The sequence below is a fragment of the Microcaecilia unicolor genome, chromosome 2 (genome assembly GCF_901765095.1).
Source record: "Microcaecilia unicolor chromosome 2, aMicUni1.1, whole genome shotgun sequence".
Classification (NCBI taxonomy): Eukaryota; Metazoa; Chordata; class Amphibia; order Gymnophiona; family Siphonopidae; genus Microcaecilia; species Microcaecilia unicolor.
Genome location: NC_044032.1, coordinates 182,938,680 through 182,956,447, shown reverse-complemented (window position 1 = coordinate 182,956,447; position 17,768 = coordinate 182,938,680). Strand labels below are relative to the sequence as shown.

Here is a 17,768-nt window from a genome sequence, read left to right as displayed (position 1 = left end):
GTTATCACCTATGACATCTGACCAATAGAAAGCTGGATGCAAGAAAACTGGACTTCAAGTAAAAGAGAAAAACACCAAAATGGCATTGCTCATACAGTAGAAGTTTTAGTCTCAAGCAGTTACTCTGTGAATCGTGTGGACACAGAAGATCCTCACATACCAAGAAATATAGTCACAGCCAACAAAATGTGGCAGAAAGATGCAGAATATTTCCCATCATTCTGGGTGCCATACGCATGATTAAAAAGAATTTCCAAGCACACCTGGATAGGTTGTCTATACATGTTACATCTTAAACTCCAGAGGGAAGCTAATTTTGGCATGACGCAAATACCATGGTGAGCGTTAGTAAATTTGAGAAACTGAGATCATACTCTACTTATCGTGGTTAGGATTGAAATTCATTGCTATCATAGTATGCATAAACCTAACCCATAAAACTAACAACCATCTTCTTGGACTCCAGTCCAAAATCCTGAAGGTTGCCAAGTTGGAGCGGTTTAAAGCAAAGTGTTCGTTGAAGTTTGTCATTTCAAATGGCCACCACCTTTGGTGACTCGCTGCCATTTTGGTCACCCAGAAATCCCCAAAGAGAGGTTACGGATGTAAGACTATTGCACCAGTGTACAGTCATTGATCTCTGGAAAGATTTGATGTGCCTCCGAGACTTCTGAATCTGATATAGCTTCCCATCTTTATAGAATTGCAGGGCAAAAGGATAGCGACATTTATAGGGAATACCTGCAGCTCTCAATTGTTGGGTGATAGTTCTCAGTTCCATGTGACGTTTAAGAGTCACTCCAGCTAGGTCTTGGTAAATTTCTACATGATATGAATCCCACAAAATTATCTGCTTTTCTGGCTGCCTGCAATACTTTCTCCTTAACCTTGTAATTTGTAAAACAAGCTTCAATATCCTTGGGTTTATTATTTCAGGGTGTTCCTAATGCCCTGTGAGAGCTCTATCCAACTGTATTATGGACCCCTCAACACCAAGAAGTGCCTAGCTAAAGATTGTATAACTTGATCACAGTCCAACTAAGCAGGGGTTTCTGGTACTCCAAGTAAATGTAAGTTTTGGCACCTGCTTCTATTTTACATATCCTCCAATTTATCCAGTATGGAGAGATTAGCTGCCCGGAGGTCTTGGAGTTGAGTTTCTACAGTAGCGAGCACCTCGACCCGCTGCTCCATGTCCTCCACTCATCATCTTAACTCCTCAATTTCAGCGCACAAGTCCACTCTCAGCATAGTTATTTCCTCCCAGACCACTTTAATATCCGACTTGATCTCCTCTAGCCAGTCGTAGATTTAGCTCAAAGCTCACCCAAGGGATCCACAGGTTCTTCTCCCACGACAAACAGGTATGGTGATAGTGAGCTCAGTTGCTCAGACGCTGGCTGTGCCATCTTATGGGTCTGCAGCTCTGGGCTTGTGGCATTAGGCCCCGCTTCCCCCGTATATGCAAAACTGTTCAATCTCTCTTCCCACGCTGATCATTCCCAAGCATACTCTATAGAAAAAAGTCTGCAAATAGACCTAATATTGCAATAAAAGTGCCGGTGAATGCCAAATTATAGGGGAATAAGGGAATTTTGCCCAGAGCATTCCCCTAAGTAGCCACTCCTTGCGGCAATGTCAATTCCTGCCCTGCATAAAACTAACCCTACCGGAGAAACTGCACCCTAGACAGGCCAAGGTCCGGAGCTTTTTCAGAAACAGTACACTGCATCAATGACCTTATGATTAAGATATTAAAAAGGAACTTCATTCCAGGACAATAAACCATAAAATTCTACTGCCTGACAGCTTCTGATCATCCATCTCTTCTCCCCTCCTTTTCCCCTTCAGAATAAAGTATTACTTTTTTGTTGTTGTTGTTCTTACCAATTAGCCTTTATTTCCAACTGAATAAAAGTGTGTTTGGGGGCACTGCAAATTTGCATTGAGTTAGCTGGAAAGTCAGCAGGACCGACAGTTCAAATTCGGATCAGATCAGAAGGGAACCACAAATGCCCTCAAATCAGCAGATTTTGATATTTTTCTTCCTTATTACAATTAACTTTGCTCCCACTAGATAGAATAGTATTCTCTCGTATTAAACCTGTACAATAGTTGTTTTTTTCCCTCCTCCAAATCTGTCAGAAATGCTCTAGAAGCTCCTGTCACACCAGCTGGGGTCCCTGACAGCACTTGTAGGTGAGTAATGAATTAGTTTGGATGAACACAGACAAACCCCCAAAAATACATGTTTCCAGCAGGGTCTTGAAGCTTACAAGATAAATTCTCCAGGGCTGTCACTTGAGCAGGATGATTAACAACTCTACCTGGCCCCAGCACACAGCCCTTACCAATGAGAAAAGACAATCAAAAGTGCAGCGTGTATACAGGAGCATTTGTATCTACACAGTACCGGGAATTGGGGAGAAAGGGTCTGCACTGTCCAACCCAATGGCTGAGCAAACTATTCCATCTAGAGGTTATTACTGTCCTTCTCAGGGGCAAAGGTTTTGCACCAGGGAGTAAATATTTCACTGTATATTTGCTTTGTTCAAATTCTAGATAATAAAAATACTTTTTCTCTTTCTTTTAAAAAATCTTATATATAATCTTTTCAAAATGTTTTTTTGTTTGTTTTTTTTAAGTTCTCTCTTTTTTCTTTTTCTTCTGTAAGGGATATGCTATGGTTTAAGCCACAGACTTGTCTTTTAGTACAGAAACATAGAAAACAAAAGCAGATAAAGACCATATGGCCTATCTAGTCTGCGTATCTACACTCTCTAATAGCCCCTCCTTTTCCTTTAGGATCCTATGTGCTTGTCTCATGCTTTCTTGAATTCAAATACAGTGCTCATCTCCACCAACTGCACCAGGAGGCTATTCCACACATCCACCACCCTTTCCGTAAAGAAGTATTTCCTTAGATTACTCCCTATCACTTTCATCCTATGCCCCCTCATTCCTGAGCTACCTTCAACTGAAAGACTTGCCTCCTCTGCATTTATGCCATGGAGGTATCTAAATGTCTATCATATCTGTCCTCTTCTGCGCTTTCTTTCAGGGCTGGCACAACTGAATAAACATAGCAGGGAGTGCCCAAAGCCACCATAAGCCATGGATACCTGTTGCAGCAGCTGCCAGGTTACTGTCTCTCTTCCCTTCCTCATGAGTCTGGCATTGATTCTCTACCTCTTCCTTAAACTCCCACACTTCCAAACAAAATCCACCATCTTTCCCCTTTCCTACTACTTATCATTTCTAAAGCGCTACTAGATGTACGCAGCGCTGTACACTTGAACATGAAGAGACAGTCCCTGCTCGACAAAGCTTACAATCTAATTAGGACAGACAAACAGGACAAACAAGAGATAAGGGACTATTAAAGTGAGGATGATAAAATAAGGGTTCTGAACAAGTGAATAAGGGTTAGGAGTTAAAAGCAGCATCAAAAAGGTGGGCTTTTAGCTAGATTTGAAGACGGCCAGAGATGGAGCTTGACGTACCGGCTCAGGAAGTCTATTCCAGGCAGCAAGATAAAAGGAACGGAGTCTGGAGTTAGCAGTGGAGGAGAAGGGTGCATCCTGTAAACTTACTTGGACTCTCCAGCAGCAGTCATTGACAGAAGCACACAAGGGTGAATGCCTGGGACCCACCTCGTGAGAATACAATCCATCAGGGACCAGTAGAATGTCTACAGATAAGTGATCCTGATAATTGATTTCAGTTATAAATAATTATAAAGTTTAAGAATTCAGGAAGGCAGGAAAGACTGGTGCGATGATGGTGGGTTGCTACAGGCCAAAACTATTTTGTATGATATAATGGCACTTGGGCAAATTCTGAGCACTGCATAATAAAAAACAAAAAAAAATTTTAAAGACAATTTCTGGTGGAATTTTTTTCAGTTAAAATTTAATGCCAAGAAGTGTAGAGTGATGCACTTGGGGTGCGGAAACCCAAAAGAGAGATACCAGATAGGAGGGGAGAGATTAGTGAGCTTGACTCAGGAGAGAGACCTTGGGGTGTTGGTGTTGGAGGATCTGAAAATGAAGAAACAATGCGACTGTTATGATCGGGGTCTGAACCCCTCTCAAACTTACCTCTTTCCTGGGGGTCAGCTTCTTAGCTGGCTTCTGTTTCTTTTGTCTGTCCTTTCTGAGCTGGCTCTGTCTCTCTGTGCTGGCAGCTTCCAGCAGCATGGGGTTAATTGTTTCACTATACTGCACCTGTGTGTGTTGCCTGAGTTGCTCTACCTCTCTTTGGGTGTACTGGCTTCAAGTGCTTCACGGTGTTAAATTGGTGTGGGTTGGGCCTCTATGGGTTTCAGTGTGCTGTTGCCTAGGTCTAGGGAGTGTGACATCATCAGGGAGGGCCTTGATAAGGAAGTGGTGTTGTTTCCTTCAGAGCCTTTGCAACGGTTGTGTTTGCTTTAGGTAGGGTGGTGCAGTGTGCACTTCTGACTTTGTGTCTAGTTTCCCTGTTTGCTTTTGCTAAGGTCCAGGTTAGTGTTAGTGCAGTGTGCACTAGTGTTTGTGTGTTTAGCTTTCCTGCTTTTCCCTCTTGGTTTTGGAAGCTTTGCTGTGTGTAGGGCTTTGGAAGCTCTGTTGCTGTTAGAAGTACTCCTGGGTTTGGTGTTGTTAGGGACACTGCAGAGTTTGCTGTTAGAAGTACTTCTGGTGTTTGTGCTATTGGGAGCATTGCAGTCTTTGCTGTTTGTGTTTGGTGCTTTGGCAGCACGGTTGGGTCTGGTACTTTGGAAGCACTTTTGACTTATGTGTTAGCTTCCCTGCTTTTTCCTTGTGGCTCCCCTGTCTTCCCTTTTAGTGCTAGGAGCTCTTCTGGTTGCTTGCCAGAGTAGTGCGTAGGAAGCACCTTGTTAGTTTTGTATCTAGCTTGCTAGAGCAGTGCTTAGGTAGCTTGTTAGTTTTGTGTTTAGCTTATTAGTGTAGAGCTCTGCTTGTAGCTTGGTGCTTAGTAGCACCTGTGTTAGCTTTGTGTTTAGTTCCCTGCTCTGTTAGTTTAGGGCTTAGGAAGTCCCTTTCTTGAGCAGGGCTTAGGAGCTCCTGTTTAGTATAGGGCTTAGGAAGTCCTTTTGTCAGTTTTACTGTTAGGAACACTCCTGCTGGTTTAGGGCTTTGGAGCACGTAGATCAGTTTAGGTTTAGGAGCACTTCTGTTTCCAGTCCTGGTCCCTGTGTCATCCGGTATCCAGTAAGTCCTGCCGGCTACTCGAACCCAGGAGCTCAACTCCTGGGGGGCTTAGTAGCTAAGTGCAGGTGAAGCTGTGTGGACCAGTCCGGTGTGCTCCAGTCCGGTGTTCCAGTCCAGTGTTCCAGTCCGGGGGGGTTCCAGTCCTGTGTCCTCCAGTCCGGGGAATTCCAGTCCAGTGTTCCAGTCCATGTGTTCCGGCTCGCTGGGCGGTGCCTGCAGTCCCCGCCGGTGTGCTTGCCCAGCGTTGGTTGGTGGGTTTTGCCTGCTGCTGTCGCTCCTCGTCAGCAGCCCAAGGGCTCACGTTTGCTCCAGGGCCCAGCCCCGCGGGCTCTGAACCTGAGAACCTGACAGCGACAAGGCGATGGCTGGGCCAGAAGGATGCTAGGCTGCGTAGAGAGGGGCATAACCAGCAGAAGAAAGGAGGTGTTGATGCCCCTCTACAAGTCATTGGTGAGGCCCCATTTGGAGTATTGTGTTCAGTTTTGGAAGCCGTATCTTGCTAAAGATGTAAAAAGACTGGAAGCGGTACAAAGAAAAGCTACAAAAATGGTATGGGATTTGCGTTGCAAACTGTACGAGGAGAGACTTGCTGACCTGAACATGTATACCTTGGAGGAAAGGAGAAACAGGGGTGATATGATGCAGACGTTCAAATATTTGAAAGGTATTAATCCACAAATGAACCTTTTCCATAGACGGGAAGGCGGTAGAACTAGAGGACATGAATTGAGGTTGAAGGGGGGCAGACTCAGGACAAATGTCAGGAAGTATTTTTTCACGGAGTGGGTGGTGGATATGTGGAATGCCCTCCCATGGAAGGTGGTGGAGATGAAAACAGTAATGGAATTCAAACATGTGTGCGATAAACACAAAGAAATCCTGTTTAGAAGGAATGGTTCTGTGGAATCTTAGCGGAGACTGGGTGGCGACGTCGGTAATTGGGAAACAAAACAGGAGCTGGGCAGACTTCTATGCCCTGATCATGACTGGATAGGGATGGGCTGGAGTGTAAATTTTAAGGGGCTTTGATGTTAGCTTCAAAACTTAGTACAAGAACAGTACTGGGCAGACTTCTATGGTCTGTGCTCTGAGAAAGGCAAGGAGAAATCAAACTCGGGCATACATATAAAGTATCACATACCATGTAAAATGAGTTTTTCTTATTGGGCAGACTGGATGGACCGTACAGGTCTTTATCTGCCGTCATTTACTATGTTACGTATTGTTTTGGGCGAGGGCGAGCGCATATTTTCATATGTCGACAATATTTTAATGTTAGTTCCTGTAAGTCCTACTCTGAAGGAAATGTCTTATAGAGTTTTTTTGTAACTGTAGAGATAACGTGTAGACTGTGTACAGTTTTCTTTTTACAGCTGGAGGTGTAATGATGTTGTAGAATATTTGCAATGCTGACTTTTCATAGGTAGGGGAAGTGCAGTTTGAGTACAAGGTTTTGTGTTACTTCTCAGTGTCTGTTAGTGGAGGGACACTGTGTTGCTCTCACTGATGTGACACCAGAGTTTGAACAGAATGTTTTGGTAATTCTACTTCTGCTGTGTACTAGTTGTTGGGAGTTTCATTGGTTGATAGAGAATGTTCCATGTGAATGAATAATTATACTCTATGGGAGCAATTCTATAGCTGGCACCCACAATATAGCTACACCGATGCTGCATGCAGAGTGCCAATTCTATAATGCCATCTGTGCGCCAGGATGCTGTTAGAAAAAATACACACTCACCCACCTAAATATAGGCATGACCTGTTAAGCCAGGTCTATGGTAGGTCTAACTGCCGACGGCTAAATGTGGCACTTTAGCACATCTTAGCTATGGGTACAGTCCTTACACTTATGCACTAAGCAACTTGCACATGTAAATTATAGAATAGCTCTTTAGCACATACATACATATAAGTGTGCTTATATGTACATAATTGCAAGTATTCTATAACATATGTGCACAAATGGCGCCTAACTTTATGGGGGGTCTATGAGTTACATAACATTCACTAAATGTAAATTGGTGTAGGAAATGAAGGTGAAGTTGGGAGGTGAAACTTGGGTCCCTCCAAACAAAAAGGCACTCTGGTGCCCCTGGGAAGGGGAGGAGAGGGGAGGGGAAGGAACAGAGAACATAAGAATAGCCATACTGAGTCAGACCAACGGTCCATCTACCCAGTATCCTATTTTCCAAACAGTGGCCATGCCATGTCACAAGTACCTGGCAGAAACCCAAATCATGGTAACGCTCCATACTACAAATCCCAGGGCAAGCAGTTACTTCCCATGTCTGTCTCAAGAGCAGTCTATGGACTTTTCCTCCAGGAATTTGTCCAAACCTTTTTAAAACAAAGTTACGCTAACCGCTGTTACCACCAACTCCGGCAAAGAGGTCCAGAGCTTAACTATTCGTTGAGTGAAAAAATATTTCCTCCTATTTGTTTTAAAAGTATTTCCATGCAACATCCTCGAGAGTCCCCTAGTCTTTCTACTTTTGGAATGAGTAAAAAAATCGATTTACTCCTACTCTTTCTACACCACTCAGGATTTTGTAGACCTCAATCATATCTCCCCTCTTCTGTCTCTTTTCCAAGCTGAAGAGCCCTAACCTCTTTAGCCTTTCCTCATATGAGAGGAGTTCCATCCCCTTTATCACTTTAGTTGCTCTTCTTTGAACCTTTTCTAATTCTGCTATATCTTTTTTAACATAGTGACCAGAACTGAATGCAATACTCAAGGTGCGGACGTACCGTGGAGCAATACAAAAGCATTATAGTATTTTTGGTCTTATTTTGCATCCCTTTCCTAATAATTTCTAGCATCCTGTTTGCTTTTTTGGCCTCCACCAAACACTGAGCAGAAGATTTCAGTGTATTACCTACAATGACACCCAGATCTTTTTCTTGAGTGCTGACCCCCAAGTAAACTCATCTGATCCTGATTAAAAGGATCAGCATCCAAGTTTCAAAGTCCCCGAATCTCATCAAAGCCAACAAAAGAGCTGTAAGTGAAGACTGAAAAGGAACTGTATAAACCTCCTGCTGCCCATTGTAGGAGAGACAGAGAGAGAGAGAGAGAGTGACAGAGATATGAGCATTTGACTTTCTCTGGAATCAGGAATAGCAATCACTACAGACACTGTAAATAATTTAGTTGCCATTTGTTGCCTCTTTGCATTGTGTATACCTCTGCCAGATTTTACCTATTTGTCCATTGACTGAAGTTTACTAAACAGTTGTTCAGAACAACAACATTGGTGTGGTCCGAGTCACTGTGCAAGTGGAGAAGAGAAGCGAGTATGAGAAGTTGTTTACAGCCTCCTGGTGATTACTGGTCTCAGCCCTGGTCCCAACCAAATATATACAATTTATGTAGGGGTTCCCACACACACCAGGACCCACCACGTACATGTGCACTTTTAAATTGGGGCTTTCGTCATAATAAAGATGAAAATGTTTCATTTAAAAGCATACACTAGTGTGGACGTTTGCTTCTAGGTGGAGTTGATTTTTGGTAATTTTGTATAAGTTATCCAGTGAAGGCCCTAAGGCAGTCTGCCTCCCCTGTCCCTCAGGACCCAATTCATGGTATACACATTTATTCTACTTGGTGCCCAAAACACTACTCCAATGGACCTAGGGAACACATTCAACTTGTAAAATGACTGATCTTATTCAGGAGAGCGCCCATAAGAGAAAGTCAGACTAAATAGCACCAGCAGCTAGGGACATGCAGAGAGCAGAAAGAATTACCTTTTTATGAAGTGCGTGAAACTCACTGTACCTCTTTTCCACAAAGTGTTTCCTTCCACTCGTAAGCACTTCTATTTTAAACACCTAGAAAAGAAAAATATACAGAAATTAAATAAAGAAAAGGTTCCCTATCTGGCCCAGCCCTCTGTTTTCTGACATGTTAAGTCTGTCATAGTGATGTATTTCATACCTTTAATTATAGTAGCTGATACCCCCACAACAAAAACCACCCAGAAGACTTGGAAGACAGCAGAGTACCAGTGTGATTAATGAGGACACCAACTAAATGCTTTGCTAACAAGTTTGTTCAGCAAATATATCTAAGGCAATTAAGCCTCATGCTATGACTTAAAAAAAGAAAAACAAAAAACTCAACACACACCAAAAGCAGGAACAACATTTTAAAAATATTTTTTATTACATTACGAGTATGATTTCAAGCAAGCACTGACTCAAGGAAGAGGCAAGATTAGACAACTAGGCAGACAGCCCCATGCATCTACAGTGTACACTTGATGACAGAAGCAGCGTGGGTTCAATCAAACAATACATGCAAACATTATGTTGCAGGTTAATTTCTCTCTAACCTACATAGTTGATTTGTCTCAGCTGAGCTCACTGTACAATTCACACCCAGACCCAGTGTGTGTGTGTGTGGGGGGGGGGGGGGGGGGGGGGAGAGTTATTAAGTAAGGAAAGTTTACTTTCCCTCGTCATGGTTCCACCAGCAGCCCATAGGAAGAGTATGCATGCCAGAGAAGACTTTATTGGCCACTATATCAGAGTATTCACAATGGGACTCTTTTTTGGGGTCAGGGTGGAGAACAGGTGCTGAACAATACTACCAAATGCTCAAAGTTAGAGCTTGGTCAATGAGATTCACTAGGAAGCTATTCCATCTTTCTGTTTCTCTGCATAGCAGAACTAAAGGAGACCTGCAGCTAGATTTCAAGCACTAGAGAATGCATGACCAAGAAGGAGCTTGAGAATTGACAAAATTGGTAATGGCCTTCATTTTTTATAAGTTTTCTTTTCTTAACCACTTTAAGAATAATTTTGGCAACATATGTAGAAATGTATATTATGGCATAGTGGATTATAAATGTTTCACATAAATAAATAAATGTCACACTAAAATTCCATGTATCAGAAAGGTTCTTCACATTAAAAAGCTGTAAATATTAGTACAGCCATCATGTGGCATAAATTCAACCCAAACAGACTCTGAAGACTTAAGGGGTGGGGCAGAAAATTTCAGATGTTGCCTCTGAACGTGCCTGATGGGAATGTGAAAACATGCTTTGGACTAGTCAAGAGAATTCAGGAAATCTTCCTATTTGACCAAAGATATGATTCAATGCAAGGTTTCAATTTGAAAATAGGGAACCCAAAGAGTAGCGCTGATTCTCTTTAAATCCAGAATGGGCTGAAGGGTTTCTCCTTTCTTCAGGACTACAAAATACATGGAATGCCAACCTTGACCCTGCTGTTGAAGTGGAACAGACTTAATGGTGACCGAGTTGAGAAGATGCAAGAGATCTTGCACCACCCTACACTGAGATTCGACACACAGAGAAACACCATACAGGAATTAGAGATGGGACGAACAAACTCAAGAGTAACTGTTCAGAATAACTTCCAAGACCCACTGATAAGGGAACCCTCCCAAAGATAAAAGTCTGCCCCCCACCTGCATCTCCATGGGGGCTAAGAGCCTGGGAAATGTTGCCTCCTCTCTATCCACTAGCTAGAATAGGGCTCACTTAACTTCATTGGGAACTCTTCTAGCTAGTGGATAGAGAGGAGTCTCCTTCTGCATGTCCACAAAGGAATGAGAACTCTTAATAAAATTTGGGAATATCCATAATCCATGGCAAGAGAAGTACCAGTCAATGCCTCCTTATTGGAACAGGACTTATCTTCCAGAAGTCTAGATCAGTGTTTCCCAAGTCAGTCCTGGACTACTCCCTTACTAGTCAGATTTTCAGCATATCCACAATGAATATGCACGAAAGAGATTTACATACATTACTATATTAAGAAATCTATATCTCAAAAGGGTACCATGAGAACTCCACCACCATATTTACCCTTAAGAACAAAACATCCCATTCAATCACAGCAATATGGAAAGAGCCATTTTTCAATGCTGATCTGGCCTGAAGAAAAAAATGTTTGAGCCCTCACATCTTAAAAATATGCCTTCCCAGAAGACTTAATCATACGCTTACTAGGATACAAATTCATCCCCAAGGTTTTAGCCTGGGGACAAAATGAAAGAAAAGACTCTCCTAACAAAACGTGCGGTGAGGAAAACATCCTGAAATATCCTAGCTTTATCACCATGAAACATAACATCTTTAAACCTGAAGAAACTGGAAACTGCACCCCTTTCAGTTGATACCAGGAAAGGGATCATCAATGTAGCTCTGCTGGTGGACTCTTCTACCAAAGTCTCCAACAGGTCTGTCAAATTAACATTTTCATCTAGAAAGTGCTGAGACAACTCTGCTGTCTCCCCAAGAACTCTACTCAATGAGACTAGAACATAAAAGATGAGATACTGTGGGTGGGAAGTTAGGAAACAGTTGCAGTACCTCAACAAAATAACATTTAAAAATTTCATAAGCCATAATATGTCTACTCACAGGAAACTAACAGACAAATATTAACTCTAATGCCATTTTATTTATTGCATTTGTATCCCACATTTTCCCACCTCTTTGCAGGCTCAATGTGGCTTACAATACATCATGAATGGTGGAAATATATTAAGAAAATAAACATTTAGTGTTACAGAAGGATCTTGGTCAAGATGATATTAGAAATACAAGTAGATAATGTAAGATAGTCCTGAATATATGTGGAGGAGTTGTGTGTATTCACATTGGTTCATCTTTGTGGTAAGCTTTGTTAAAGAGATGGGTCTTCAGTAGTTTACGGAAGTTCGTTAGTTCATGGATCATTTTTAAGTTGCGCGACAGTGCGTTCCATAGCTGTGTGCTCAAGTAGGTAAAGTTTGACGCGTGCATTAGTTTGTATTTTAGACCTTTGCAATTAGGGAAGTGCAGATTAAGGAATGTGCGGGATGATCTTTTGGCATTCCTGAGTGGTAAGTCTATCAAATCTGACATGTAGGCCAGCGCATCTCCGTGAATGATTTTGTGAACTAGGGAGCATATTTTGAACGTGATGCGTTCTTTAAGTGGGAGCCAGTGTAGTTTTTCTCATAGGGGTTTAGCACTTTCATATTTTGTTTTACCGAATATGAGTCTAGCTGCAGTGTTCTGGGCTGTCTGAAGTTTCTTGATTATTTGCTCTTTACAACCAGCGTACAGTGCATTGCAGTAGACTAGATGACTGAGCACCATTGATTGTACCAGGTTACGGAAAACAGTCCTTGGGAAAAAAGGTCTTACTCTTTTTAATTTCCACATTGAGTGGAACATCTTCTTGGTTGTGTTTCTCGCTTGGTTCTAGAGTGTTAGGTGTCGGTCGATGGTAACTCAGAGAATTTTTAGAGTGTCTGAAATTGGAAGGTTCAGGTTTGGTGTGTTAATAGCGGTGAATTTGTTCTTGTTATGTTGAGAGGTGAGTATTAGGCATTGAGTTTCAGCCGAAATACATCTGCCCATGAATACATGATCTGGAAACTTTGGTTGATGTCATTTGAAATTTCCTTTAGATCTTGTTTGAATGGGATGTAGATCGTTACGTCATCTGCGTATACGTATGGGTTGAGGTTTTGGTTTGATAATAGCTTAGCCAAGGGTATCATCATTAAGTTGAATAAAGTCAGCGAGAAAGGAGATCCCTGTGGGACTCCGCATTCTGGTACCCATGGGGCTGAAGTGGTCAAGTTAGATGTCACTTGGTATGATCGTGTGTAAGGAATCCCTTAAACCAGTTGAGAACGTTACCTCCAATTCCAAAGTAGTCAAGGATATGTAGTAGTATTCCATGATCAACCATGTCGAAAGTGCTTGACATATCAAATTGGAGAAGAAGTATGTTCTTTCCAGATGCAATCATTTGTTTGAATTTTGTCATGAGAGTAACTAGTACTGTTTCAGTACTGTGGTTAGACCGAAATCCTGACTGAGAGTCGTGGAGTATTGAGAATTTATTTAAATAGTTTGTGAGTTGTTTGGTCACCAATCCTTCCGTTAGTTTGGTTATTAAGGGAATGGATGCTACTGGTTTGTAATTGGTTAGTTCACTGGCACTTTTCTTTGTGTCTTTGGGTATGGGGGTGAGTAGAATGTTTCCTTTCTCCTTTGGGAAAAGTCCATTTTGTAACATATAATTCAGGTGTTTCGTTATGTCTGTTATAAATTGTTGAGGAGCAAATGTCATAAGGTTGTTTGGACATATGTCTAGTTTGCAATGAGATTTGGCAAATCTTTTGAGCGTTTGGGAGATGGTATCCTCTGATAGTGTCTCAAAGTTGGTCCAGGTTCTATCTGCTGGGCAAGTGCCAGGGTCTGGTTCTAGACAGTTAAGGAGTTTCGCATATTCGATGGTACTGGCAGGTATCTTGAGTCGCAGTTGTACGATTTTCTCGTAGAAGTATTTCGCGAGATTGTCTGCTCTACTCATGTAAAATCGCATTACATTTATCGATCTTTGAGACAGAAATGTCAATTTAATCAGTAAGAAAAATGAAAAACTGAAGTGTTGCTCATATGAAGCCCAATTTTGTGTATAGAGATAGATAGATAGATAGATAGATAGATAGATAGATAGATAGATAGATAGATAGATAGATAGATAGATAGATAGAAAAAGGGACACTGAAATCAGACCATTCAAAATTTGCAAGTATTTTACAAAAGGCTTGCTGGATACAAAGCTTTTTGTAAAATATATACAAGGTCATGTACACAAAAACAAAATACAGAACTTATATCAGGAACAGCAACTTTTACAACCCCCAAAAAAGAGGAAAAAAAAGACACCATGACTCAGGCTTATGCAAGTAGACTTATATTGGCAAGTGGTAGATTTTGCAAAACTGCAAGTTTAAGAGGACACAATTAAGTTGCTAAGCTTCAAACCTTACATTTTCCCTTTTTCAGAGAGGGGTCTGTGGTTTTTTTTTTTTTAATACCAGAGTAGCAAAATTCTCTCTTTAGTCGCTCCCAAACGCCAGGTCGAAAGGAGCACTTAGCTGACTCAGAGCAGGTGTACACATTAAAAATGTTTTTTTTTAATCTACATGTATTTCTGTTGCAAAATATAAATATACTTTTTAATATCTACTCAAACCATGTACCCTTCAAATCTGTGCATGCTGTGAGTATACACTCATTAGCAGTAGCTTTTCTAAGGGGTCCTTTTTCTAAGCTGCGGTAAGCACTAGCGCATGCTTATTGCAGGTTAAAAAGGCACTACCGCGGAGCAGGCTCAGACATCTTGCAGTAGTTTTGGAATTGGCACGCACTGATAAATAGATTTTATTTTTTAGCACTGCAAGCAAATTTGGAGGCAGACAGCAGGTGTGCCCTGCGCTGACCGATTAGCACAGGATTAGCACGGAAGCCTCTAACACCTACAAAATAGGTGACAGTAAGGGCTCCCGTGCTAATGGCCACAAGCTAATTGGGAAATTAGTGCGTAGCCATTCACAGGAAAAAAAGAAATTGCGGCCATTTTACAACTGTGCTAAAAGTGGCTCAGTGCACGGGAAACCCACGTGCTAAAAATAGCGTAGGCCACTTTTTAGCACAGCTTAATAAAAGGGCTCCTAAAATTGCTACTTACATGCATAATTCAGAATTTTACAAACCGTGCCTAATTCTTCTTGGGAAGCAGGGGTGGTTGTCCATCAAGGGAACCCTTTCTTTTTAACATTTATGCCCTATGTCATGGCACATCAGGATCACATGCTAGGGAGCTTCCAAACCAAACTGTGAAGGCCCTTTAAGTCTCGTCACCACTGCTGCATAAACTTTCTTTAAAAAAAAAAATGCATGATGTACCTATGTATTGCAACATTCTAAAAATTCCTTACAAAATTTGTCTACAGATGTAGATGACTGAAGAACTCATTTGCATCCCATAGCTACATTTTTCAAAAATGATACTAGTCCATAACATTTTTGTGGATTAGCATACAAAGCTTGTGGAAAGAACTGTATATATTCCTACATAGAGCGAGTTTCACATTCTGTTTTATACTTTAAGTGCAACTAATCGTATGATACAATTTTAATTTGGCTACCAATGCAAATCTTGAATAGCTTTCAGGAGCTAAAAATATATTTGGTCAATAATAGGCAATATCTTTATATATGTGAGTGTGTAATTTTTTTCACCGTTTTCCCCCATGGAGGCAAAAACAATGCTACTTTATACTTTAATTTGTAAACTTAGGCTGACTGTTACACATGACAAACCATCACAGCCAAAGCATTAGTTAAACACATGATATTCTTAGACAAACTGGAATATAGAATAATATTGAGGTCATAAAATGATTAAGACATCTACTGAACCCTACTCAGCTATAGTATCAGTCATAAAACAATAGAAAGCTATGTTTAAAAAAGGAAAAAAAAGTAAAAAAAAGAAAAGCTTAGTGGGGCTGAGGGATTCTTTCTAGTTTGTAGTGGAAGCTATATGCAATCATTTCCAAAAAGTCTCCCTCCAAAAGTCCTCCAAATCACAGCTGAGAAAGGCAACCCTACTAAAAATCTGTATGTGTAGCCATACAAAAGCTCAAACATTTCAACATCTTTGTCAGCCCAATAAAAGTTATTACAACCTACAAAACAGAGAACAGAAGGGGGAGAGGTTTGAGAAAAACAGACCTGTAGTCAAATAAATCAACCTCTTCTTTTTTACTGAACCCCTAGTGGAAAACTCACAACAATGGTTTTCATTACAATCTTTGTACCGATCTATATACAAAACACCTGCTTCCCTTTGAACATCTGCATTCATTGGAAGAAAAAAAAACCTATGTATTTTCCACTTACCAACTGCTCCTCTTGTTATACTTCCTAACATTAAATCAATATGCTTTCATGATGCAAAGTCCTTCTCTTTTTATAGTTTTTCCCACCTCCTGAAGAGATGAAGATTATACTATACCAACAGAAAACAAACAAAAAAAAAAGCATAAAAGATCAGTAACTGCCTGTCTCATTGTCAGCAGAGACACACAAGGAAGGAAATGCTAGCCACCTTTTGAGGAAAGACCTCCCCCCCCATGAAGAAAGGCAGATTCTTCTTCCCTCTCTTAAGATGGTGGTCAAGTTTATAGCCTCGTTGGAGTGCGTGCATACAGCCCCAGCAGAAGCGGAGCCAGGTTGACAGCGCAGGGGGAGCGAAAGCAGCGTGAGAACGGACTTCTGCCGGCGCCGGCACACATTTTCAATGCAACACATTGAGAAAAAAATAGGCGCTGGTACCGGCAGAACTCCGTTTGGGGGAGCAGCCGCTCCCCTGGCAACCCCCCTAGCTACGCCACTGAGCCCTAGGTATTAAGAATGGCTTCAGGTTCACCCAGAAGGCAAGTTTCAAGGTCATTTTTGTGTCAAACATTGACTGCAAGGAGTTACACCAAATGAAACCGGGTATAAATCCTGCATGAAAGCTAAGCGCGGATCCCCGATACTCAGAAATATTGCGCACATCTTTAATGAACACCCCTGATCCGCTCATGCCCCCCTTTTGAGTTGTGCACTATAATATTTGCGCACTGATATTTATAAAATAGTGCTTAGTGAGATGCGTGCAAATCCAAATTGTCACCAATTAATTCCAATAATGACAGATTCACTGCAACTACAGGCTGGCACCGTGTTGAGAGCTGGTAAATGTTTTGTCTTCTGTTTTAAGTTATGTTAGCTTATAGCTTTTAATTCTTGAGTAGTTTCACTGAATAATCCTGCTTTTTAAGATTAGCTAGCTATGTTTTGATTTTTAGCTGTTAACAAGTAGGTGACAATACAGGATTACACTGCTTGGGTATGTTAGCTTTTATTTCACCTCTATGTACTTTTTATACACTACCCCCTAGACTCTATAAATGATGCTCAAATTTACATTTGCAAAATTGTGCCCAATTCTGAGAAGGGTGCGCAACTAAATTAGCTAATGAGCCAATTAGCACCAATTGGGAGCTAACAATTACTAACACTTTGCTGATTATATATCTGCCAGCTGTGACAGGGCCAGAGGTCAAACCAGGAGTTTTTCTACAAAACTATTAACACACCCATAAAAGAGCATTCAAACATTAGAAGTCCAGGCAGGTATCCATCATAAAAAGCTCTTTCATTACTGTAAAAGTAAAAAAAAAAAAAAACCGAACCAAAAGCCCCACAAGTATTTGACTATAGAAAGAACTTAAATTAATCTAAATTATCAACCAAAAAGAAAACCAACAGTTGGAACTGGAAGAGGAAAATCTAATTAGCTGGATCACATCAAATTTGCCATTTTTTCACTTAGTCGTCACACAAATAAATGTTATGCTATTCCAATGTCGTCATTATACATTCCCACAGAGGAAAGCTAATACCAGCTGCTAAAGGTTAAAAACTAAAGAAAATTCACTGGATAAGTACATAAGTACATAAGTAGTGCCATACTGGGAAAGACCAAAGGTCCATCTAGCCCAGCATCCTGTCACCGACAGTGGCCAATCCAGGTCAAGGGCACCTGGCACGCTCCCCAAACGTAAAAACATTCCAGACAAGTTATACCTAAAAATGAGGAATTTTTCCAGTCCATTTAATAGCGGTCTATGGACTTGTCCTTTAGGAATCTATCTAACCCCTTTTTAAACTCCGTCAA

The 17,768-nt window shown here is 41.2% G+C and overlaps 1 protein-coding gene across 1 annotated transcript in view; it reads right to left on the bottom strand.

Annotated features, from left to right (window-relative positions):
• SNX24 (sorting nexin 24) overlaps positions 1-17,768 on the bottom strand; it is a 349,428-nt gene that overhangs the window by 240,870 nt on the left and 90,790 nt on the right. Inside the window, exon 2 of the mRNA XM_030193543.1 lies at positions 8,964-9,047. Within this exon, the coding sequence (XP_030049403.1) occupies positions 8,964-9,047 (84 nt within the window). The remainder of the gene's footprint in view (positions 1-8,963; positions 9,048-17,768) is intronic.